The sequence below is a fragment of the Anabrus simplex genome, chromosome 6 (assembly GCF_040414725.1).
Source record: "Anabrus simplex isolate iqAnaSimp1 chromosome 6, ASM4041472v1, whole genome shotgun sequence".
NCBI lineage: Eukaryota > Metazoa > Arthropoda > Insecta > Orthoptera > Tettigoniidae > Anabrus > Anabrus simplex.
In genome coordinates this window covers 189,496,194-189,523,535 of record NC_090270.1, presented here as the reverse complement: position 1 = coordinate 189,523,535, position 27,342 = coordinate 189,496,194, and the positions used below count along the sequence as shown (strand labels likewise).

At 42.8% G+C, this 27,342-nt stretch overlaps 1 protein-coding gene across 2 annotated transcripts in view; it reads left to right on the top strand.

Annotated features, from left to right (window-relative positions):
- Positions 1-27,342, top strand: part of LOC136875640 (sodium-coupled monocarboxylate transporter 1) — a 247,732-nt gene that overhangs the window by 203,107 nt on the left and 17,283 nt on the right. For both annotated transcript variants that reach the window (XM_067149181.2, XM_067149182.2), the window contains exons 8-11: positions 6,893-7,001; positions 11,460-11,569; positions 22,070-22,253; positions 22,331-22,417. In XM_067149181.2, coding sequence (XP_067005282.1) covers positions 6,893-7,001; positions 11,460-11,569; positions 22,070-22,253; positions 22,331-22,417 — 490 coding nt within the window. The remainder of the gene's footprint in view (positions 1-6,892; positions 7,002-11,459; positions 11,570-22,069; positions 22,254-22,330; positions 22,418-27,342) is intronic.

Below are 27,342 nucleotides of genomic sequence, written 5' to 3'. Positions count from 1 at the left end.
TTTGTTTTTCATTTTTCTTTCTCGCAGTTTTTTAGTAGGAAATTGTTACTCTGATATTGTTGTGGAATAGTGTGCATTCTTAAGACGGCACGAAGTCAACATTGCCTTGTGTATTACACTAACTAATCGATAGTCTGTAGCACCAGACTGTGGCCCTCAAATTGTAAGAGGCAGACTCTCGCCTTCTTGTTAATATCCACACCAGTAGCGTAGCCAGGATTTCAGTTTTGGGGGGGGCCCATTCATCCAGAATTTTATTTTGTTAGGTGTCCAAACTTCCAGAGTTTAGGTGGTGTAGAATACCTAAAAAGGAAATTAGTGTCCTTGGATTCAAGTAAAAGTGGTGGATTCGTGCGAATTCCGGAAGCTAATAGTAATCTTCTTCTTCTTCGTCTTCTTCTTCTTCTTCCACCCTCCCCTCCCCCGCTTTTACCACATCTGTGGGGTCGCGGGTGTGAACTGTGCCGCACATGTGGATTTGGCCCTGTTTTACGGCCGTATGTCATTCCCGACGCCAACCCTACATGGAGGGATCTTATCAGTGCTGTGTGTTTCTTTGGTAGTTGGTAGTGTAGTATGTTGTCTGAATATGAAGAGGAAAGTGTTGGGACAAACGCCTAGTCCCCGAGTCAGAAGAATTAAAATCACCGACCCGGCTGGGAATCGAACCCGGGACCCTCTGAACCGAAGGCCTCAACAATGATCATTCAGCCAATGAGTCGGACTCCGGAAGCTAATATTAATATAAGTTATATATAAAATGCTTAATAAAAGCAGATTCGTTCAAACTCCTGGGGTGTCTGGACTTCTTGTCGACAACCTTTCCTCCTCCCCGACTCTGTTACTCCCATCCCAACATAACTGCAACATTTCATATACTCAGAGTACAAGTGAAATGAATGCAAGAATAAACAGTGTGAGTAAAGATGCTATATTATGGTTTAGAATAAATACGGTAATGTTATTATAATAATGGTCATATGATAAGCAATAAAGAAGTGACATTTTATACAAATAATGCGGCAAAGAAATACACACACACGTCGAATACAGATTTCTCGCCCTTCTTGTCCATGGCTAGATGTTGAAGCCAAGTAATGATGGCCAACCGTGACTCGTTATTTTGATATCATAAACAAACCCTGGATGACACAGACTTCGAATCTTACCGCATCTTAAAACATCGCACGAAGCAGTTAATCAGAAATAAGAAATGTATATATTTCCAGATTTTTGCTAACAACTTAAATTCTAATCGCGCATGGGACCAACTTAGAGCTCTGGGAATAGGAAAACATCAACAGAGACTGACGACTTCTGACATTCCACTTGACGAACTGAACGATTACTTTGTCTGTCTGATAGGTTATCAGCCCAGAGGCAGATTGGATCCTCAAATAGCACCACCAAAGGTTATGCGGTTATAAGGAAACCCCAAAAACTAATGGCAGCACCAAAATGAGGCGTACTAGGCAAGATGAGGAGTGAGGTAGTTTGCCATTGCTTTTTTTTGCTAGGGGCTTTACGTCGCACCGACACAGATAGGTCTTATGGCGACGATGGGATAGGAAAGGCCTAAGAGTTGGAAGGAAGCGGCCGTGGCCTTAAGGTACAGCCCCAGCATTTGCCTGGTGTGAAAATGGGAAACCACGGAAAACCATGTTCAGGGCTGCCGATAGTGGGATTCGAACCTACCATCTCCCGGATGCAAGCTCACAGCCGCGCGCCTCTACACGCACGGCCAACTCGCCCGGTTGCCATTGCTTTCCTCACTGGGTCAGAAAGTACTATTGTAGCACGACTGACCCTATGAGCAGCACCTTTCATAACACTCAGATGCACTACTCATGCTCTGAATGTCATTATTCAGCACTACCCATACCCCAGCAACTTCCATATTGTCACAGCCATGAATGTTGACTGGGACTTCGGTGGAAGCTACACTTTACTCTGGCCTGTGGCAAGAGATAGATGCAAAAGTACTGTATCCATCAAGAAATGACAGCAGGCAGACGATTACTTTAGTAGAATTAATATTCAACCTACCCCAATTAACTGCACCGACTCACCTCCCTCCCCTCCAGCCAATCCACCATTCACATTTCACAGTGTCACAGAAAATCAAGTTGAAAAGGCTTTTCATTCCATTAAATCAAAGGCTACATTTTTAGTGATATCCCTATTAATTTTATACATAACATTATGGGTGCTGTCCTTCCTATACTACTGACGCACATACTGAACTACTGTTTACTAAACTGAAATTTCCCTACTGTCTGGAAAACAGCCAATATTATACCGTTACTTAAGGGTTTAAACCCACAATCACCCTCTGACTATCGTCCTATGTCTATACTCCCTGCGCTTTCTTAAGCCTTTTGAACGTTTAGTATACGAGCAAGTTCTGGAATACCTAAATCAAAATGCTCTTTTGGACCCTTTGCAAAGTGGATTTAAGAAGGATCAGAGTACCGCGACAGCACTTTTGAAGGTTACTGAAGACGTTAGAAACGCTAGGGACAAACGACTGCTCACTATACTTATCTTTCTTGACTTCAGTAGCGCCTTTGACAATGTAGTAATTCCCACTATGATAAAGAAAATGAAACTGTTAAATTTCGACCTGGCTGCGCTTAAGGTTTTTAGTTCTCTCTTGAGTACGGTACCCGTCAACAGCATGTAACAGTAAACGACAAAGCCTCTAAATGGAAAATGAAACTTAATGTTGCCCCACAGGGCAGTATTCCAGGGCCTCTAATTTTCTGTATTTATATCAATGACATACCATCTGTGACAGGAAATAACACACACCACCTCTATGCTGACGATCTTCAAATATATCGACATTGCAAGACAAGATATAAACAATGACCTCCGACGACTCATTATATATGCACAACGAAACTCTTATCCTAAACTGCACAAAATCTCAGGCAAACATAATTGGATCACGTAAATTACTGAGCTGCTCAAACAATGTAGCAATCCCGCCTATCCTACTGAATGGCAACATTATTCCCTACAGTAAAACGGTTAAAAATCTCGGCATAATGATGAATGAAACAGTTGATTGGTCTGATCACACGAAAGAAATACGTAAAAAGATTTTTGGAGTGCTTCCCCCTTTTAATCGACAGAGGGATGTATTTCCATTTGAGCTACAAGCCAAACTCATACAGACACTCATGCTCCCTATTCTTGATTATTGTGACGTTGTTTTAGTTGACATGACGAGAGAAGAAACACTTAAACTTCTACGAGCACTGAATTCCTGCCTGCAATTTATTTACAATATCGGGTACAATGTTCATATCACCCCATACTATCAGGCTGTCTCATGGCTGATGTCTGATAAACGTCGGCAGCTACACACTTTAACGATGGTGTTTAGAATGGTAACTGATTAACGATGGTGTTTAGAATGGTAACTGATTAACGATGGTGTTTAGAATGGTAACTGAAAGTCAGCCACTGTATATTTCTTCTAAATTCATCTTTTTATCATCATTTCACAACTTAAATACACGTTCTAGATTCATTCCTTCTATTCCACTGCACCCCACAAATAAAGTTAATAGAACATTTGTGGCGACTGTCGCCAGATTATGGAATTCCCTGCCAGCTCAGGTCAGAGCAACTGACGTCACTGAGGTATGCTCATGATGTGAAATGCGCCGCTGTGCTGCGCACGTAGCGAACGATAAATGGGACACGGCGTTGGCGAATGGCCCACTTCGTACCGTGATTTCTCAGCCGACAGTCATTGTAGAACGTGTTGTCGTGTGCCACAGGACACGTGTATAGCTAAGAATGCATGGCCGCCGTCAACGGAGGTATTTCCAGCAGGCAGACGACTTTACGAGGGGTATGGTGATCGGGCTGAGAAGGGCAGGTTGGTCGCTTCGTCAAATCGCAGCCGATACCCATAGAGATGTGTCCACGGTGCAGCGCCTGTGGCGAAGATGGTTGGCGCAGGGACATGTGGCACGTGCGAGGGGTCCATGCGCAGCCCGAGTGACGTCAGCGCGCGAGGATCGGCGCATCCGCCGCCAAGCGGTGGCAGCCCCGCACGCCACGTCAACCGCCATTCTTCAGCATGTGCAAGACACCCTGGCTGTTCCAATATCGACCAGAACAATTTCCCGTCGATTGGTTGAAGGAGGCCTGCACTCCCGGCGTCCGCTCAGAATCAGAAGACTACCATTGACTCCACAGCATAGACGTGCACGCCTGGCATGGTGCCGGGCTAGAGCGACTTGGATGAGGGAATGGTGGAACGTCGTGTTCTCCGATGAGTCACGCTTCTGTTCTGTCAGTGATAGTCACCGCAGACGAGTGTGGCGTCGGCGTGGAGAAAGGTCAAATCCGGCAGTAACTGTGGAGCGCCCTACCGCTAGACAACGCGGCATCATGGTTTGGGGCGCTATTGCGTATGATTCCACGTCACCTCTAGTGCGTATTCAAGGCACGTTAAATGCCCACCGCTACGTGCAGCATGTGCTGCGGCCGGTGGCACTCCCGTACCTTCAGGGGCTGCCCAATGCTCTGTTTCAGCAGGATAATGCCCGCCCACACACTGCTCGCATCTCCCAACAGGCTCTACGAGGTGTACAGATGCTTCCGTGGCCAGCGTACTCTCCGGATCTCTCACCAATCGAACACGTGTGGGATCTCATTGGACGCCGTTTGCAAACTCTGCCCCAGCCTCGTACGGACGACCAACTGTGGCAAATGGTTGACAGAGAATGGAGAACCATCCCTCAAGACACCATCCGCACTCTTATTGACTGTGTACCTCGACGTGTTTCTGCGTGCATCGCCGCTCGCGGTGGTCCTACATCCTACTGAGTCGATGCCGTGCGCATTGTGTAACCTGCATATCGGTTTGAAATAAACATCAATTATTCGTCCGTGCCGTCTCTGTTTTTTCCCCAACTTTCATCCCTTTCGAACCACTCCTTCTTGGTGTTGCATTTGCTCTGTCAGTCAGTGTATGTGTCGTCTTCACCATCATTTCATCCTCATTACGACGCGCAGGTTGCTTACAGGAGTCAAAGCAAAAGACCTGCATCTGGCGAGCCGAACTTGCCTTCGGACCCTCCGGCACTAAAAGCCATACGCCATTTCATTTCATGTTTTTTTTCTCCCCCCCCCCCCCTTTTTCCTCATGTCTTGACATTTGTCAGCACACGGTTACATTCCCAATACTGAGGCCTCTACAGGGAAATATCCCCGCGCATCACAATCCTAAGTGTTTTCCTTTCCTTCAAGCAGTACAAATATGGAGAATTATGATTAGATCTAGTGAGCCTTGCTAGTAGATTCTTCGTCGCTACATTAATTTAACATTTCGGAGTAAGTTTTAAGTTGTTCGTACCGTACGTAAAACAACGGCTGATCATCGCTCTAGTTTCAGGAAATATTTTTTTTGGGGGGGGGCGGCCCCTCTGGGCCCCTCCCCCTTGGCTACGCCAGTGATCCACACAAAAGTATATCAGAAAGTAAAATATTCACCTACAAGTATTTTCAAAGTAGCGGAATGCACCGAGCAAGTGGCCGCGCGGTTAGGGTCGCGCAACTGTGAGCTTGCATTCGGGAGTTAATGGGTTCGAACCCCACTGTCGGCAGCCCTGAAGATGGTTTCCAGTGGTTTCCCATTTTCACACCAAACAAATGCTAGAGCTGTACCTTAATGAAGACCACGGCCGCTACCTTCCCAACCTCCCACCCTTCCGTCGCCGAAAACCTTCGATGTGTTAGTGCGACATTAAACAAATAGCAATAATAATAATAATAATAATAATAATAATAATAATAATAATAATAATAATAGCGGAATGCCATCCGGCAAAGTAAAAAAATCTAGTTTAAAATAATATTAACCTTATTGGAATACTAATCGTATTGATGAAAAATAAAACTACAAAAGCACACGTTACTGAAAAACATGCTGAAAACGTTGACTCTGACTTATTGTCCTGTGATTAGATTTGTTGGTGTACTTCATACGTCGTCAAGGAGTTGATGTAATTTAGATAGTGAATTCTAAAAACTGAATTCGATAGTTAAAATTCGATAGTTACCTTGAAATCGTCATTACCAGTACTGTAATTTAAAATATAAAGTTTAATTTGTCATACCTTGTGACTCAAAAGGCTGCGCAGAACCTGAAGTAGTCCGTCCAGGCGTCGAAAAATTACTACTTGTGGATTGGGTGCGTTCTAGTCCAGGACGAAACCCTACTTCAGGGCAAAGCCTGAACAGGAACGAAATAAGTCAATTGATTTATTTTCCAAAATGCTCTTTCTTCCTGAACAAAGGAGAACTGGCAATGAATGAGGTGATAGTCATTTATACAAACTGAAGTTTCATATTGGACATTGAATGTTGTTTACAAAAACTACTTCAACTATCGCCCACCGCATTCAGTGGAAGAATTACAACATCCAGCACCGTGTGCACGAACGACTATCACTTCATTGTCAGTTCTACATTGTTTATGAATGGATAACTGTAGATCATTTCTGAAAAATAATTAAAATAATTTGACGTTTGACATCTCCAGCTTTACCCTGTGGCAGGGTTTCATCCTAGACTGCTCGTCCCTATTCCAATCATATACTGTATGTGCTATGTGAATTTTTGAACAACCTTTTGTATCACCCCTGTATATCTTCTGTAAGTTCTTTCCGTATGCCCGAAAGTATCTGTGATACTATACGAAATGTCACAATTTCCGAAAGCTGATTATAGTTTGGTGGTGGTGGTGATAGTTTCATTTAATTCAAAACCTCGGTTTACTAACATTTTAGGAACGATAACTGAGTGAAGATTTATTCGTGTAACCTAGCACATACGGTGACTCCCAATAATTCATGCTTCATGGTTCCAGTGCTGTGTGGGTGAGCGCCGTCAGTCTCATCCTGATATTCACTATCAACTTCTACACCGGCATGGTCATGTACGCCGCATACCATGAATGTGATCCACTAACCTCAAAGGTAAGCATTGCTTACTCAGTACAAAATTATTTTTAGTAATGTTGATCAGTCAGATCAAGATTTTTTTACTCTTAATTTTATAAGTTTTATCGACCACATTAATGTTTGAGAAAGAGAGAGAAAATTTCTAGGGAACGCTAGACAACTATTAAAAATACTGGTATCTGCAAAGTGTAACTTGAATATATTACGACTATTTTTTAAAATAATCTTATTGGCTTTACGTTCCACTAACTACTTTTGCGTTTTTCAGAGACGCCGAATTCCCCGAATTTAGTCCCCTTGGAGTTCTTTAACGTGCCAGTAAATATACAGACATGAGCCCGACATATTTGAGCACCTTCAAATACCACCGGACTGAGCCAGGATCGAACCTGCCAAGTTGGGGTCAGGAAGGCGAGCGCCTCAACCGTCTGAGCCACTCAGCCCGGCTTTTATTATTATTATTATTATTAATAATAATAATTTACATACCGTATCTCCCACTTATAACCACAGTTAACACTTGCCAGCACTTTTCTTGGATTTTCAGTACTCATTCATTTTTGTGGAGAACACAGTTCTTAGATTTTCGAGCCCTTTTCTGAAGATCCTTTATTTCCTGTAACAATGTTCTGAAATGACTGCCTCAAGGGCATCAGCAAGATCCTCCTTCACAGCAGTTTCCCCATCAGATCGTACAATTGCAAGTCATGAGAAGATAAATAATTCTGAGCGATGTTGTGGTGTTTCACATTCGATATGGCAGTAAGACCTTCTTCATAACAAGCGAGAACTTCTCAGATTTAAAGTGCAGTTCTGCAGTTGACCTCAGGTGGTACTTGCCTGAAGAATTATGACGTGGGCGGACGATATTTCGAGGGAATTTCCTCTTTTCATTAGCTTTCCTCCATTTCAACGTAGCGAAGGCCATGTACCCGGCGTCACATGGCCTTCAGGATATACTACGGTGGTGGTGGTGGTGGTGATAGTTTTAAGGGGAAGTACAACTAGGCAATCATCCTCTAATAACATTAATCAGAGAGAAAAGAAATAGAGATCGACACTTCGGGAAATGAAGGTATCGACCGTAGAAAGGCAAGAGCTACGAAGGGCATGAAATGACTCCCTAGCCCTCCACACGTAATACCATCGGGGTCAGAAAAGAACAGAAATTGAACAAGGGAGGTCGGATAGGATAGGTAATAGTGAGGAGCTTGGCAGGAGATAGTGGAAGCAATGCCTGGACTCGGCTAAAGGCCCCGCGCTAGCTAACCCACGCTCCCCTCGCGGCCCCTTTAGTCGCTTCATACGACAGCCAAAGGATACCGTTGGTGTTATTCTACCGCCCTCCCTCCACAGGGGTGTAGTGGCGGTATTTGTTTCGCTATGAGATCGACCTGGATTGATGAGTGGACTACAGAAGTGGACGCTGTTTCCATGCATTTGCTGTAGGCCTTCCTTCTCTGGTGCTGTAAAGGAAATGAAAGTGATGTTATCTTGCCTCGAGGCTAACTGGCGTTTGGTATAAGGATCCGGGTTCGATTTCCAGCCGGGTCGGAGTCTTCAACCTTCATTGGTTGATTCCTCTGGCTCGGAACAGGGTGTGTACTCTTCACCACCAGAGGTATTTAACATGCCAACAGAGACATGGAGTGCCAAGAATTTTGGCTACCCTTCAAAAATAGGCTTCCTCAGTCGGGTTCGATGCCGCAAACATTGGATCATGGATTTGACGATCTTCCTCACATTAACCGAAGTAGCTGCTTGGAGAGTAAGTATGGTTGGAGTGAATAATTGGTTCTGGTTTAAGGTAGCATAATTAATACGGTGAGAATTAGGTATACACTAAAGCAAATTACAGCTCAAGAATTGGCGACAAGGTATTGCAGAAAGCGACTTCGTAGGAAAGAACATAGTTAAATTGCATCTGCAACCACACCCGGGCGACTGGAGTGGGATGATGATGATGATGATGATGATTATTATTATTATGATTGTACCTGCCTCTTTGACAATTTTAAGATTTAAAATAGCATGGGAAGGATGTTGGAGCTACTACCTAGGCAAGGTTGTAAATGAATGTTCGATTACTCGTCAGAAGTTCAAAAGTTCAGGAACGAAACTTCCACTTCTGTGGAGAGACATAATCATTCGGCCTACTCTAGAAACGAGTACCAAGTTGATTCTTTGGGACAAAGGAAACTAAGCATGGAACAAACCACACTATCCCACTTAGCGATGAGGTTACGGCAAGTGAAATCCTTTTACCTTCCTTTCCCACAACAGTACATTTGAGACCTGTCATGAGATGGCTTTACGCTAAATATTTTGATAGGAACAGGTTAATTTTGGGTCAAAATGTAAGTAGAGGGAAGTATGAGTTAGCAGAAGGAAAAAGAATATTTACAACTTAAATTATATTTTCAAAATGTTAATGGGAATAGCAATGCTGAAAAATTAGCTAATGCATAGCGACAAAGCGATGTTAAAGGAATTATTTGAGAACATGATAATCTTGAATGGCATCTGAAAAGACGCATATTACCTGAATTGTTAAATGTTTGCAAAGACAATTATCTGAACTGAGTTAATAAGATAACACCGTCTGTATTAATTGCATAGTTGTGAATTCCTCTGGATAAACATAAAGTAATTTCACCTATTAGGTTTCATGTGCCCTTTTGGTTTTTTAATAGGTGTTAATACGTCTTATGTGCTTTAAACCCAGACTACTATCACCAACACAGGGATAAGAAAATTCTGTCCAACTCTATCGCGGTTTGAGAAGCTTACGGAGAGTGAGACAGTAACTTTGAAGATCGCCTTGTATAAGAGTAAAATGTATACGAAACTTCAAAAGAATCTGGAATGTAATAACCTTGTTTTAATATTGTGATGGAGTAGACAGCTTTAAGGATGTAATTTTGAACTTATTTTCAGGATTATGAATATTGTCTAGTGCCAAGCTTTTATTGGTCCCCATCTGTTAAGACACGATGCATTTCAATAGTTGTAAAACAGATGGGGTTATTCAAATGTAAAATATCCATAATTGCCAACTTACAGTCCCAGTGGTAAACGAGTGTAACGTGATGCTACCTGCAACACAAGAGAGGAAAGACGAACTTCAGCGGGGAGTGATTTCAGTGTAAACCTGCATTAGTTGCGTATACTGTAACTTTACTTCCTTTCCTGCTTGAATTACATAAAATGTGATCATAAGTGCCTGTAAAATTGGCTCCAGAATTCATCAATATGGATACCTCGATTTAGATAAGCAGGGAGTGTGCAAAAGACTGTGCTCGGGTACCTATGTTTACCTAACGCTCTGAAAGCGATTAAAGAGGGTGGGAACTGGACCAAAGTCAGAAGACTCCGCCACACTAGTTTTGAAATAACAAGCTTTATTCTGTAACAAAACAATTTATGCAGATCATCTTCATCAGAAAATGAACATAAGAATCGACCATTACACACACAAGACTAACCAACAATTGGACATAAAAATACAACCTGAAATAAACTACACGATAAATCCAGCTGCATGATAAACTACTACATATTTAAATATGCTGTTCACTTGATCAAAACACACGCTCTTAGTTCTCAGACTCGTATATATCTTGAACCCATGTTATAAACTTTCAAACTAACACATAATCAGTGTCGACAGGTTAGATAAGCACGACGTAATATCTCATACCAAGTTCTAAGCCGATACAAATGAGCTCAGACTTGTGAGATAAAACTATCCCAAGATAAGATTAAGACTGCCGGGCTGAGTGGCTCAGATGGTTGAGGCGCTGGCCTTCTGACCGCAACTTGGCAGGTTCGATCCTGGCTCAGTTCGGTGGTATTTGAAGGTGGTCAAATACGTCAGTCTCGTCTCGTGTCGTGTCGGTAGATTTACTGGCATGTAAACGAACGCTTGCGGAACTAAATTCCGGCACTTCGGCGTCTCTGAAAACCGTGGAAGTAGTTAGTGGGACGTAAAGGCATTATTATTATTATTATTATTATTATTATTATTATTATTATTATTATTATTATTATTATTAAAACTGACAGCTACGTTTTGTAATACTGACCATCCTAAAACCTTCTCTTTGCACTTCACATATACCGGTACCTCCATTTTATAATGACTCCCTTATATTTATTAAAATTGAGATTAATTTTGTATCATTAGAGCAAGGTGATATTATTAATCTCTGAACAAAGGAATTGTTTTCTATTCTTGGTGAACACTTTGAAAGAGACTTGTTTCATGCTCAAAACAGCGAGAATGTTCCACGTATTCAGGACGACGGAGGATATGGCATCATCGTACTTACCCATGATGTAACCTATATAGAGTATTTGAGGCCTATGATTATAGTAACTATCATAGAGCTGTAGGATTCATCTTAGGCTTGCTAACATATTTATTATAAACAAACCATATATCTAGGCAATAGCTATGATTTGCTCTTGCAGTGGGTGTCTGCCAGTGACCAGCTACTCCCGTACTACGTCATGACGTCTCTTGAAAAGTTCAAAGGTGTTCCGGGTTTCTTCGTGGCGGGTATCTTCAGCGCATCACTCGGGTAAGTAAGTCTGCGAAGATTCCCTTTCTTCTTTCTCTGCCTCCTGACACATCCCGGTGAGACTGTAATGGCCCCTATTGAACCATCGGTCGGGAAGCTTGTTTACTTCAGTTTCTTTCTGTTGTCACTGATGTAAGGAGTGTTATAAATTTTGGTTACTTATATCCATTGTTTTCTCCTTAACCCTTCGACATACTGTTACATGCATCAGTATATTCTTTCATGGCCGTGTATTCCAATGTCAGTTTAGCATGCTACACTCGCTATTTCCTGTGTATAGTGAGAAAGGAATGTCTGTAGGTCTGAACAAGTTCAGTTGAAGAGACTGAAATACAACATTGGTTATAAAACTGTAAATGTATCTTGGTACTATTTCTCTGTGTGTGTTTGTGTGTGTGGGGAGGGGGGTGGCGGCTAAGTTAGAAATACACTCGATGGATGAAGCTGTACGCATACACGGGTTGGGTGGTGGGATCGTGTGAGGCGAATAGAGGATAGGTTACTTAAGATTATTATGGACTCGAACACAGAGGGTAAGAGAAGTAGAGGAAGACCAAGGTGACTATGATTAGGCCCAGTTTTTTTATGATCTAAAACTGGGAGGTGTGGAGCTAAGCTGGGCCACGTAGCTAGTTCCAGAAATGGTATTGCGGACACGTTAAGTTACTTCAGAGGGTTGGAGACCGAACGCTGAAAGGTGTAAAGTCCGTGATACAGATAGATAGAGCCGAATCATCACATTGGGCCCTCGGTAGGAAGAAAAATGTGACCACCCCTACCGCATTTTCTGATGCTCAGTTGATGGCCTGTGGACTCCGGATAGGTCTGGTGCAGGTTTTTCTAGTTGATGCTCATAGGCGACCTGCGCGTCTGGGTGGTGCTGTAATGGTAAAGTAGGGACAGCGTGATAAGAAATTGTGTACGGTATCACAAATTCTCCCAGCCTGCCGGTCAACATTCTGATACTGATTTTTCCCACCAACGGGACTTGAACCAACTGATCATGGTGTTGGACCATCAAGATTTGACCCTTAAATGATCATGGACGCCAAGCGGGCTCTTACATTTGATGATGATGATGATGATGAATTATAATAATATACTCGCTGGTTTTTAAGTCCCAATTAATTCCATTGGTGGGTGTGAGATGATATTGAAAACAAAGGTAACATTAATCCACCCACATGATTTGCTATAACAAAACTTACATTATAAAGTGACTTTCTAAATGTTGATGTTTAAGAAGGAAGCTATACTTTTAAGTGGCGACTCAGTTAATGACTTTAAAAAACATTTTCAGCCTGTCGAAAACGCTTATTACTGTACAACACACTATAAAATACCTGTAAACTGCACATTTTTTTAAAGAATGGCGTTTTAGTTCTACAAGAACATCCTCAGATTATATCCATTCACTTTAAATCATTCCCATATATGTACAATGTTATTTACGTTCCGTAAACTTGTCATTGAGCGTGTTGATGTTATGAAGAAGGGTAATGGACGATTAGGAGCTTAGATAAGTACAGAAAACTTGCTCGAAGTTACAAAGGTGACAGTGGAGGACCAATGCATTCATATTGATCTTGTTTACATCAACAATTCACAATCATTGACTAGTTTACGCAACGTAAACAATATTTAACATACATGCGCATGGTTGGAAAGTGAAAGATAAAATATCACAATGTTCTTCTAGGACGAAACGTCGTTTTTTGTTCAATGGTGTTTTTTACGGGTATGTTAGTGTTTAATTTCTTAAGAGATTTTTCGACAGAATGAATAGCTTTCAAGTTCCATTAAATGCTGATGTGGCCAAATAATGTATTAGGTCATCAAAGTATCATATTTTGACGGTACTCAGTCACTGATAGACCCAGCGAGTAGATCCATTCATGGTTGTGGCATCCCACCTATCAAAGTTCTTAGAGATTTGAAATACCGAACTCGATAGCTGTAGTCGCTTAAGTGCAGCCAGTATTCATTATTCGGTAAATAGTGGGTTTGAACCCCTCTATCGGCAGCTCTGAAGATGGTTTCCCGTGCTTTCCTATTTTCACACCAGGCACCTTAATTATGGCCACGGCCGTTTCCTTCCTACTCCTAACCCTTTACTGTGCCATCGTCGCCGTAAGACCTATCTGTGTCGGTGCGACTTAAAACATCTTGTAAAAAAAAAAAGAGATTTCAAATAAATATGTGCTTTTATGCATACTACCGTTAGCAAATAGAAAGTAGTCTTCTAATTGTTTATGATACGGTACTACATTTGATCGGCCGCTGTACGGCATGACTGTCGCTTCTCTACTAAAATTCACTCTTCTACTTGTGTAACATTTTTTGTAGTTTGTTCTGTTCAAGCTTAATTTTTACATGATACATTGGTGATTAGTACACAGCGAGTGAACTTCGCATAAGAACCTCGTGTGGGTTGGGGACGGGGATGAAGAGTACACCCGCGGTATCCCCTGCCTGTCATAAGAGGCGAAAGTGACCAAGGAATTATACTTTTGGAACCATGAGACAATCTGTGATTAGTACCGTTAAGCGATGAACACCATGGGTCGACTTTACTTGCAATTAGTATTATTACACGTGCCTGGTTGTGCTCCCACTTAGAACAGTAATCACTACTACCCGAGGAACTGGTATCGCTACTGCTTCCGACTGGGTCTGATTGGTATCATCGGCGGAGGATTACTCCGGGAGTAGTAAATTATATGAAGAACACCGTGGGTCTACATTGCCTGTAATTAGTACCACTATGTGAGCAGCACCATGAGTATACGTGGCCTGTGATGAGCACCACTATGTGAGCAACACCATGAGTATTCGTAGCATGTGATGAGCACCACTATGTGAGCAGCACCATGAGTATTCGTGGCCTGTGATGAGCACCACTATGTGAGCAGCACCATGAGTATACGTGGCCTGTGATGAGCACCACTATGTGAGCAGCACCATGAGTATACGTGGCCTGTGATGAGCACCACTATGTGAGCAGCACCATGAGTATACGTGGCCTGTGATGAGCACCACTATGTGAGCAGCACCATGAGTATACGTGGCCTGTGATGAGTACCTCTCTGTGAGGAACACCATGGATCTTGTCCGACTCCATGGCTAAATGGTGCTTTGGTTCAGCGGGTCCTGGGTTCGATTCTCGGCCGGTTCGGTGATTTTAACCTTCAATGTCTCTCTCTCTCTCTCTCTCTCTCTCTCTCTCTCTCTCTCTCTCTCTCTCTCTCTCTCTCTCACTCTCTCTCTCTCTCTGTGTGTGTTCGTTCGCCTATACGGAGTCAACTCGAATGACCTGCACCAGGGCTCTTCGGAGGCTACACGCTATTATTATTATTATTATTATTATTATTAGCTAAAACCCGTCAAGACATGACGTTCAATGGGGTAAATATTCAATGAAGGATTTTCATTCTGCTATACGAGATTCCTTATACTATATTTCTTTTTTTACAATTTTCTTTACGCCGCACCGACACAGATCTTACGGCGACGATGGGATAGGAAACGGCTAGAAGTGGGAAGGAAGCGACCGTGGCTTTGATAAAGGTACAGCCACCAGCATTTGCCTGGTGTGAAAATGGGAAACAATGGAAAACCATCTTCAGAGCTGCCGACAGTGAGGTTCAAACCCGCTATCTCCCGAAAGCAAGCTGATAACTACATGACCCAAACCACACAGCCACTTGCTCGGTGCATTCCTTGCACAATTACCTTTTGGCACTATTGTAACTTTAAAATATCGCTCTCTTGACATTGATTTAACTGGCCATGGCTGAGGTAAATAGACCTGCACGTCCCTTGAGGTTGATTGATCGTGATACGAAATGCCAAGCGAATTGGAAATTAATACCTCTTGAAAGAAAATGGAAGCATTTTATCGGATGTTAAGTCGATTAGAGGGATTAGTTTTCTGTCCAGCTTTTTATCTAGACATACTACTTCCAAATCAAAACAACTTTCGCAAATACTTCTTAGAATTAGGTCCTAATGTGGTTCCGTTTAGGAGCCGTTGGGAAAAGTTCCGATGTCTAAGGAGCATAAGTATGACTCCAATTTTGAGTAAGAATACGTGGAGGAAAACTATTAATTCGAAGGAATTCAACAATTATACAGGAAAATGAAGTAAGCCTCGCTACATTTTATCTTCAGTATTAATCTGTTGACCCTAGTGTATGGTTTTAAACTACCGGGTATAAGCCCATTGATTTTCAAATTAAGAATGTCAACTTTCGAGGAAATGTCATCTCTCGCAGAAGTGAACGTTTTGCTATAAATTTTAATCACTACCATCTTATGCTAAAATACTCGCTTGTAGTTCAATAACATTTGATTCGTACCATCTACAGAGCGGTAATCGCTGTTACAGATTTCTTACAAAAAAATCAGCGAATTCCATTTTTATGTGGTTTTTGGTTTTGCGCACATATTTTTATGTAAGCGGCGTGGTTTGAAGGGTCAAAGAGATTATTAAATACAATTATAACTAAATAACTGTTTGGCGATAAGCATGTGGCAAAACAGGCAAAACCTTTAAGAAATCTCCAAGAATAATAATTTTCGCACCAGAAGAAATGGAATGTCGTTACCTATGATAGAAGACAATTCACACACATTAATGAATGACTATTGGCCACTGGAGCTTTATTCCATATTGAGCCATGCTTATCGAATATAGTCAGCTGCTTTGAAATTTAATTTTAATCCAGACACTGAATTCTCATTTAAATTTAGAGGAATTCTGTACGTAATGTGCACTGTTCGATTGCTGGGTAGCAAAACAGAGACTACTCCTGTCCACGAAGTAGGCTACAGTTGACCAGTAAGGGTACGAACGTACCGGGTTGATTACTCCTCATTCAGCGCTCAATACTCCTTTCGCTTCACATAGGAAGCTGAGAGAGAGAGAGATGTTTGTGCCAGCACTTCACCCGTCCCTCTTCTCTCCGTTCCTCCTCCAACAATCACATCGGTTTGATTTTGGAGCAATGTGCTTACTGAGTGCTGTTCTGTAATTGGTTGGCTCAAAACCAAAGCCGCGTACTCATATTATGGATGTTCATTGAAGGTATGCATGTTCAGTCTTCAGCCCTAAGGCTGGTTGGATCCTCAACAGCTCTACCATCAGCTGTCATAGATGGCCTAGGCATCACTGAAGAGTGAGGTAGTTTCCCGTTGCTTTCCTCACCGAGCCAGAAGTTGCTGTTACATATCAGTCTGCCAAGCCCACTGAAATACATACACCAACCGACCCTATGAGCAACATTTTCACACCATTCATAGCAGGGACTGGCTGCAGAAGGAATGGCATTACTAGCATCGCTCATACCTCAGTCACTTTCATATAGTCAAAGCCAAGGATAAGACAGAGACAGATCAATGAAAGTAACAAACAAAATTGCTCTAGCACATTCCAGAAGACATAGTGCACTATAAACACTAGGTCCTGCCAGATGAAAATATTAAATTAGTAGGCTACTTGTTTAATATTATCTGTATAATCTACTCGTACAAATGTAATCTTTCGATAAATTCCGGATTACTTCTTGAAATGGAGAATATTACATTAGTACTGCGTACGTTATCGTAATGGCCAGTTTTTCTTCAATTGAAATTGGGTTGACATGATAGTTGCTGTACTTCCGTGGTTTCATATTGCTTTAAATTCCTTTTAGCAAATATTGACATGTCCAAATTCTTATTCTACCACTTTTTCCCATACCCATGGGGTCGCGGGTGCGAACTGTGTCGCACATGTGGATTTGACCTGTTTTTAATTCTGGATGTTCTTCCTGACTCCAACCCTATGCGGAGGGATATAATCACTATTGCGTGTTTCTGTGGTGGTTGATAGTGTGGTGTGCTGTGCGAATATGAAGACGAGAGTGTCGGGACACACACAACCAACCAATCCGCGAACCAGAAGAATTAATCACACGCGATTCAAATCCCCAACCCGACCGTGAATTGAACCTGGGACTCTCAGAACCGAAGGCCTCAACGCTGGCCGTTCAGGCAAGGAGTCTACCACTGAAATGTCTGCAGTAACATTCTTAAATAGTCGTGGAATTTCTGTGGGTCTTTTTTCATTTCCTGGTATAAGTGGTGGAATTCTCTTATTAACTGGAAGTGCGCTGTACCTTTTGCCGAAACTTGAAATACAGTACAGTACAGTTTGCTTGCTACCGTAAATTCATCATCACTACTGTCATTCTGCTTAACCATTATGTATACAGATAACTATGAACATTTGCATAAAAACAAAATTAAATTTAAATTAAATTTAAAAATTTAAAGAACACAACGCGATCTTCTCGTGAATGCTGCACAATCATAACTGTATGGAAAACTTATCCTCGATAGTGAAGAAAGAGCGAGGGTCTCTCGCGCGGTATGTGCGTCTTTGAATAATAAGTGATGAGTGAAGAGCACTGCTATGAGTGCTGAGTGAGGATTTTTTTTTGGGGGGGGGACCCCCCCCCCGCGTGACCATCTACTCAATCTACATGGCCTCCGACATGCTATTATTTCTATGAAGAAAGAGAGAGCAGGGAAGAGCGAGAAGTGATACAAGGAGTATCTGCCTGTTTCCATGTTAGATACGCTACTAGGCAAGGTTTGTATTGGTTGGATAGTGTTAAAGTATGGTATTGAAGGGTCAGGGAAAAACCACATAGGCAGAAAAGAGAAATAGCCTACATGTAAAACATGACATCTTATGATAGCACATGCAAGGATGTGGGCTGGAAAAGTCCAGAGGCAGTGTTAGTTAGGAACAAGTAACATGCACAAGTCATAAACATATTCCTCGCCATTCCGTCTGCCAGGGGATCAGTTCGTCTGGGCACTGCTGTGACTAGCGCGGGCCTTGCCGGCTGCGGAGCCATGCGTCGAGTGCCACTAGGGCCCGCCGCACGGCACCACCTCCTTGGAGTCCCTTGTACCCAGTCTCCCATCCCGGAGAATAAGGCCAAGCCCGCGGAGGCGAGGACCTCCTGGAAGGGGGTGGGTCATGGCGCCGGGCCTCCTCCACTCTGCCCGCGCCATGGCCCGGTAGACAGGTCAACTGCGATGGGAGGCCGGGTGGGCCCCCCGCGCAGTTGGCGCACACCGGCGCCTCCTTAAGTGTTGCGTAGGCCGTGTAGTGGTGATCACCACCACAGCGGTTGCACCTCACTTAGAGCCCACAGCTGACCTGACGGTGGCCCCACCTCAGACAGCGGAAACACTGCAAGAGCTGCTAAGGGGGACGTTTCACTCACCTGACTGCCGCTACCTGCTGAGGTCCTCCTGATTGGCTCCTCGGTAGACTGCTGTCCTGGGAGCAGTCCTGGGTTGCAGCTGGGCGGCTCTCTCCTGATGGGCCGGCGTCGCCTTCTGCTTCCTCGTCCGGCATCGTCGTCTTCCCGGGGGTTTCTTCTTGGCAGGGAAGAGGCCTCGTCCTGGTGGCCCTCCTCCCGGCCTGGTGACCCCGAGGTAGCTGGTGGTTCCGCTGCGTCGCCGTCTTCCTTCTCCTGGCTGTTGGCGGCGGCGGCGTCGCCGGTCGGTGCTAGCACTCGACTGCGTTCCCTGTCCTGTGGGGCGCACATCGAGGTCTGCATCTTGACAGACATGGTGTCAGGCAGGGCCTAGACAGCGGCCTCAGTACGCCAGGGGGCGTCCTTCTCCACTGCCGTGCTGCCATCCACCATCGCGGGTGCTTGCCTTGTTTGCGCCCGGGTTACAGGCCCCTCTTGGTAGGTCTACGTCTGCGTCCACTTGGCCCTGGCAGGTGGTCGACGATCCTGGTTGGCGGCCTTGTTGGTCTGCATGTACTTCGTAAAGTACAGCTTTCCAACTGGGGTCGCGCCGTCGCGGCGCTCGGGAGCGCCGCCGTTGTCATCGGTCCCGCGGCTCCGTCTGCGTGGCTGCCTCCTGGTAGCCTGAGACTTCCAGGTGCTCCCTGAGTCCTGGTAGCCGGGCAACCTGGAACTGCTGGGAGGTGCGCTCCTCGTAGACCTTGAAGCTAGCTGCGTCCTTAGAGCGAATGCTGATCGCCCAGCCAGGGACCATATGGCCGATGACCTGCAGGAGTGGCTCCCCGATGGACTCCGCGGTCGCATTGAGGTGGTCGTATACGTGGAGCGACCCATGGTGGTTGTCCTCCCCTCACCGGTTGTACACCACCAGCCCCGGGCGTTCATAATGGGGCACTTCCATCGTATAGAGCACGTCTTGTAGCTTCTCGAAGGCTCCCTAGTAGTCGTGGTCGGCCAGTCTCACTGGTTGGGTCGGCTTCTCCATCCTGGTCCTCCTGAGAATAAACTCGTCCTTCCGCTACGGCAGAGTAATCCTCCCGGCATATACGTACCCAAAGACGTTTGACTGCGCATGCGTGCCTACCCCTTTCCACCTCCACTATCGTGCCACCTGTTCAGCGTCCTCACGGTTCAGGTGGCCTGGAAGTACTGGCGACCGTACTGACCAATGAGAACGCTACATTTTCCTTTAATAATTTAAAAATATACGGCAAGACATGTTTATGCTTTTAAAGACACTCTGCAAATCCACAGACCAAAACCTTTCGTCAGAATGTTTTACGATGTCAATTTGTTCTGCACTTCCCTCAAAATCGGTGTAACAAAAATCAGCATAGTGTTTTAAATATACAGATGATGATGATGATGATGATGATGATGATGATACGGAATTACAACAACTGAATCTGTTTGAATCTTCATAAATTAGAAAAGTATTTTTTAAGTTCCTTCTTTTTAAAATAAGTCTACAGTGGAAAACGCTATTTTATATAAGAGATCAGTTTGGGAACTCTCTACATGGCACTTTATTTATTAGAATATTAGGAATTATTTTAACGTAGACTTACGGTCCTTGACAATGGATACATGGAAGGAAAATTATAAGACGCTTTTAGTGTTAGGGTAGAACGCCGTATATCGCCTAGAGTATTAAACATACGATTATGTTTAATGACTCAATTGACAGATAAAAGAGGCGGCTACCTGTTGCAAAAAGCTATTGAAAATCTGAAAATTAATTCTCAGGAAATAGCGCTTCGAAGTAACGCAAATTTGTACTGTGACATCACACGCATACTCTGTCATAAGATGGCGCTGTGTTGACTCGCGCGCTGACTCAGTTGGAGGTTAGCTATCGTTGTGAATACATCGTGGTCAGTGTGAATACATCGTAGTCAGTTGTATAGAATAACACATTCAATGATGGAAAATCTTACTTTCACTCGTAAAGATACTTCCGAACTCTTCAATTGTCTCTTATTTCTCATATCACAGACCCATACTACACGGCGTTATTACCCACATTGCAAGTGCACCACGTTCTATTGAATAACATTTATTATCCACACAATATTTTTTTAAATTTTATTTCTAATAAGTAAGTCTACGAAACTGTCAAAACCCTGCGACCGTTACAATAGCGACAGCCTACCGCCATTTTTTAAATTTTACGATTGTCTTTTCCAGGTAATACTCGTTCAATAAGACGACATAACCTGCCAAGAATGCCGTAATATTTGTCAAGGAACTTCACTGACACACGCACACAGTGCAAAAACACTTACCTTTTGAATCATAAACAAATGGGGATAAAAGTGATTCGAGAAGCGATCGTCACGCCGTACAGCGCCAAGGTGCTTACCACTGCAGTATTAATACAAACATACTGATTGAAATGATCACACTTTCTCTTCTTTTTGTTACCATAATACTTCACAGTGCTCAAATTGCAGATTTAGGCTGGTATACTATCCAAGGTCCGATTTGAGTTATATCAGCTTTGTGGCACAAAACTTTTTCCACATAGGCCTAAGCTTTATTAAGAATGCGATCGTCTGGTACAAGTTACTCTCAACGCTGGATGCGCAAAATTGTTAATGTCAATTCCTTAAAAGTAACTCGTAGCCTAGCACTGAAATAAAAATAAGTTTAATTACAGATTTTATGTAAGCGAAGTTTGAGAACTGTAATCCAAAAAACCAAAGCCAAACCAAATCCCATGGCGCAACAGCCCGGAAGGGCCATGGCCTACCAAGCGACCCTTCCTCTGCTCGAAGGCCTGCAGATTACGAGGTACCGTGTGGTCAGCACGACGAATCCTCTCGGCCGTTATTCTTGGCGTTCTTGACCGGACCCGCCATCTCAGTCAGATAGCTCCTTAACTGTAAGCACGTAGGCTGAGTGGACCTTGAACCAGCACTCAGATGCAGGTAAGAATACCTGGCCTGGCAGGGAATCGAATCCGGGGCCTTAGGCTAAGAGGCAGGCATGCTACCCTTATACCGCGGGGCCGGCCGAAAACTGCAATCCACAGAATTAAATTAAGCTTCAACTTTACTCTGGTGCTGTTTCCTCATTGCATGTTTACGTAATGTTTAATCGAACCATGCCGAACACTGAAAATGTATGTAGCAAAGACAAATATTAGAATACAATGAATTGTCTCCAACTTGTTGCTCAACAGAACCGTGGCCGCAGCTCTCAATTCGCTGGCCGCCGTGACCATGAAGGACTTCATCCAGGGGGCCTTCAATGTCCAGTTGCCTCCACAGAAAGGAGCTCAGCTTGGCAAGTGGGTGTCTCTGGTGTTCGGCCTCCTCAGTTTCGGCTTGGTCTTCATGGTTGAGCAACTGGGCAGCGTCCTGCAGGTACTACTCTGATCTTTTGTTAGATAAGTATTCAAACTTCTGCTTCTTTTGGCTAATGGTGAACTGTTAAAACACAGGTGGCTCTCAGCTTCAACGGCATGGTTGGCGGAGTTACCTTAGGGATGTTCTCCCTCGGGATGTTCTTTCCGTGGGCAAATTCTAAGGTGAGTCTCCTGAAATATGGTTCTAATTGTAGCAAGATAGCATACAGATATTGTTCAGTGTTTCTTCCTTTCTAAGAGAATATGTTAATTTTAAAAAATAATAATAGCATAGAATGTATCTCTTATGAATGTAATGTACGCGACTCTCTTCGTGGATCAGTGGTAGTGTCTGCCTCCGGATCAGAAAATTGCGGCTTCGAATCCGGCAGAGGTAATAGAAATTTTAAGGGCGGACGAAAGTCCATTCGGTACCCCCTTGTCTTACGTTGTCGGCATGTAAAAGATCTCTGGTGACACATTTGGTGTTTACCTGACAAAATTCATTAAAACTCAGCCATAGACCCCCAAGAGGGGTTTACTTTACTCTATGCCAGGGCCTCTCAGAGTTCTGGTGCATGCACTGTGCACGGCACAAAAGACTTCGCTTGGTTGACCAGAGTGCAGACCCCCACTCCTCGATTTGGAGCAATAGCGCTGTCTTTGTCTTTCCCCACGCCTGTGTCGTTCGCTCCGCCTGTCTCCCTCTTCCTCACTTGCTCCGTAGCACTCCAAATCCGAGCAGAGTTGAGCCGAGCTTAGCCGAGTAGCCCAGAGATGAAGCGTTGGTCTGAGCCTAGCCGAACGGGACCGATGCACTGTGCACAGGAACTCTGCGCCGCAGTTTGCACGCGTGAGATTTTGGGCGTTTGAGAGGCCCTGCTCTATGTGGTAGACATAGAGTAAAACGGAACGTCGAAATTGACGACCAGCCAGCCAGATTGTGTCTAATTAAAATTCTTTTACACTGTAGCTGAGACCATACGATTTTATTTATATATGTTATCGCTAACCGACCAACTAACGAGCACGATAAGTTAAATTATACATACTAGCGTTTACTCGGTTTTCGAATGATCCATAGGTTTTAATTAGTTCGCCGTGTCGAGCACGACGTTCATCCGACCATTTTGCACCAGTTGTCCACTTCACATCCCGGAAAGTCTCAAAAGTTACAGTACCTGTTGTGAAAAGGTCTCGTTTGTGGGAGTCATGTGGTCGTAGGCCCATTTCTTCGGGGTCTTCCTTGACGTAACGTATCAGGGAACTGTTGTTTTTGATTTTGAGTCAAAATGGTTAAAATTAATTTTGTCTATTAATAATAATAATAATAATAATAATAATAATAATGTGATGCATTATAGCCTCTAAGTAGGAGTGAACAAAATAGGAATCTGTACAATCCAGAGCACGGAATGGTGCCCATGCATTCAGTTTCCAATAGTGTTTTCTCTTACGTTTCTCACAACCACCTCGAACATTTCTTGGCCACACCAGTTTGAAGTAAATTCCAGCACATACACTAGTCTAAGCCGAAAGGTCAATTCTTCGTTATACAGTGGGTCACCTTAATATTCGGACAACACAGATATTGGAATGTTTCCTCACATAATGCGTTCGCAAACAAATGTACATACAACAAACACACGTCCAACAATGTATGAGTATATATACCCCTCGTATCACAACAAAATTAAATGTCAGGCGAACTGGTGAAGTGTTCTGATAGAAAAGGAAATCATGAGATACTACACATCGCTTTATTATTCGGACACGTTGCCGTTGCTCCATTTGCACGTGACTACGTTTCTCCCTTGCCGTAATTGGGTAAGGTAAAGAGTAGGATACGTTTCCCTGAACTTTTATGCAGAAACGCATTTTCAACAGCGCCAACTGGTTATTTTCCACGATGCAAAGGGGCGTAGTTGCAGAGATCTTGCGTAAATGTTGTGTATGGGTAAAGATACTGCCAATGCCATTGTACGGTGATTTAAAGAAGAGAACAGGATTGCGTCTACACCGCAAAACGGGTCAACTGAAAAAGCTAACTGATCGTGGAGAGAGACTTCTTAAGAAAAACAGGGTACGGTCCTAACTTGAATGTGCTACAACTTGCACGGGAATTGGAAGAGGAAGCTAGTAAATCAGTGCACCCTGAAACTGTGCGCAGGATTCTTCGAAAGGCCAGATTTAACGGGAGGGTGTTGAGGGAAAAGCCATATATCAGTGAATTGAACCGAAGGAAAAAGAACTGAAGTTTACAATATGTACACAAGAACACATAATGATGGAAACATGTTATTTTGTAATGAGAGCAAATTTAATACTTACGGATCGGATGGGAGGAGAATGGTTTGGTGCAAACCAAATGACGAATTAAAACCGAAACATTTACAACCAACTATCAAACATGGAACGGGAATGCAATGGCATGGGCGTGCTTTTCGTCTACTACAGTAGGTGAAATGTCGTTTATTGAACATACAATGGACCATAAACAGTATCTAGCCATCTTGAAGCAGAATTTACACTACAGTGAAACAAAGCTTGGGATAAGGGACATTTTTCCCTTCTATCAACATTAAACATTAAGCGTGGTATGTCCGGATGTGGCTGTTGTTGAACTGCCTAAAGGTGCTTGTAACTCCATCCCAGATTCCGGATCTCAGTCCCATTGAGAATTTATGGAGTGAACTTGACAAGAGTGAAGAATTCTATAATAACGTCAAAGAAGGAACTGCAACGAATACTGATACAAGAATGGGCTAATATTAGTCCTAAGGACAGGAAAAAGTTAGTTTGTTCTATTCCACAGCGACTGAAAGCCGTGGCAATGCCACCAAGTACTAGATTGATTTGAGTTCCATGTTACGCTACAGTTTCGGTCATTATGATCCATGTGTCCGAATATTAAAGTGGTTTTGTTATGTGATAAAGTGACTACTTATTTTTTTTATCTACATGCCATTTTTGTTCTGAGACACTTGTATTATTAAGTAATCATAGTGAAAACATTGGGGTTTGGTACTGACAAACTTTCTTTTCTACATGTATAAAAAAAATACAAATATAATGTTCACATTTTCATATGTCATATGGTGTCCGAATATTAAGGTGACTCAAGGGAACCTAAATAGTTGAAACCGACTGCCTTTTAACTTGATCTTTAGTTATCTTGACTTAATTAAACGCTGTAAAGCAAGAGTAAGATTAGGCAGAGAAGTTGTAACATACCATTTACAATATAAATTACTATATCTGAAAAATTCTGTGCACTCGACTGTACATAATAAACTATGCTAAAAGTCAGATACTCATTGTGATTCTTGAATGCAGTTGGAGCGTTGTATTTTTACAGTTAGATAATCCAATTAGGATTCTTCGCAGATCAAAATTGATTAGTAATTAAAATTGCGGCACATCAAAACCCTATTTGGTGAAAGACCTACTTCTACGCAGGTAAATTTTCTACGGAACTTCCGTACGTTTCATCTGCATAGGAAAAATTACTGTGACATATTTCAAGGATCTAAGAAACGTACAGCACTAAAAACAAACTAAACTTCTGCCAAAATACTCATTTAACCATTTTGTAAAATGATGTCCGGTGACTTTTGGTATACATATATTACGTCAAAACACCTTTGGTTCGGTATATGCCTACTAACATAGTATTCCAAATGGGTGGTATTTGTCGAACGTCCTAGAAAATTAACTCAGGATTAACTGTGTGACAAATCAGTACACACACACACACACACACACACACACACACACACACACACACACACACAGAGAGTAAAACCCCTCTATCTGGACTCTCCTGTACGCTAACACCTCATTCTTATTTTCTTCGAAACAGACAAATATCTATGCTTTTAAATGTCTAGTAAATACTGTCACCTATGAATTCTGGAAGTCGAACACCTTAAGATTCTATATTTAGGCGATTTTTACTTGTAATTCTTCGCTTCCGCTCATATAATCTTAGAACAGAGGAAGAGGACATAACATGTTTGTGTTTGACAATAATTCAAATAACTGTTATGAAAAATACCTATTGTTTAATGGTATGACCTGGCAACTAGAGGCCTACAGTGTGGAAATCTGTTTTTGTAGAGTCGGTTTGTGTAGTTTCTGCACTTCACTAATATGAGCGTAAGTTACTGGAAATAACCACTGGAAGAAGTTATTGATAGTTTATTATATTTCTTCTACGTAAATTGCAGACGAGTTTGATGTTTATAAATAAACAGTTTCAAACATTGGCAACAATGGGCCTCAATATTAAATGCATGGGACAAAATTGCAGTGAGGAAAGAAAATCTCAAATATGTTATCAACGAACTAAATAGCAAAGGGTTTGAATTTGTTCGGTGACGACGAAGTAAGAATATTCCAATGAACGGACCAATTTTTCTTTTTAGCAAGAGAGATTACTAAAGAATTAGACATCGCCATGTTTTCAGCCAGTAATTGGTGGGTAGATATTTTCCACAAACGTAACAACACAACTTCCATTTTCCTCTGCGGTGAATGTAGTGGAGTTGATGTGCAAGTAGCGAAAGATCGGAAACGTAACCTGCCTGACATTACCTCTAGTTTTGCTGCGGAATATATATTGAATGCAGACGAAACAGGGGTACATTACTACCAGTTATTAACACGTTCATTAAGTGAAAGAGCGCACGTTCATTAAGTTGAAAGAGCTGAAACGCGTAAAGAAAGAAGTGGGGCCTAAATCAGAAAAAGAATTACTGTTTGATTGTAGTACACATGGTGTTACCGTTTTTGGTGGATCAGCAGAGGTGAAAGAAGGTGCGGGCTGGAATGGGTCTAACTACAAGTCCGAAAGATGAATCTAAAATTTAAATAAAGGTTATATTTACAATATACAACAAAATTTAACAAATTTTTACATAGAATTTGAAAACTTAACAAGTCAACAGCTATCCAATAATCAGGTACAAGACCAGAAAAGCAAGGATTTAGAGACAAATTAATGATCTGGGCTTCAAGCCCCACCTTTTCAATCTCTGAGCTCTCAGCTCACAACCACAAAATACTAAAGGGCAGAAAACCCCTAATTACATGGAGCACTTGCTCCC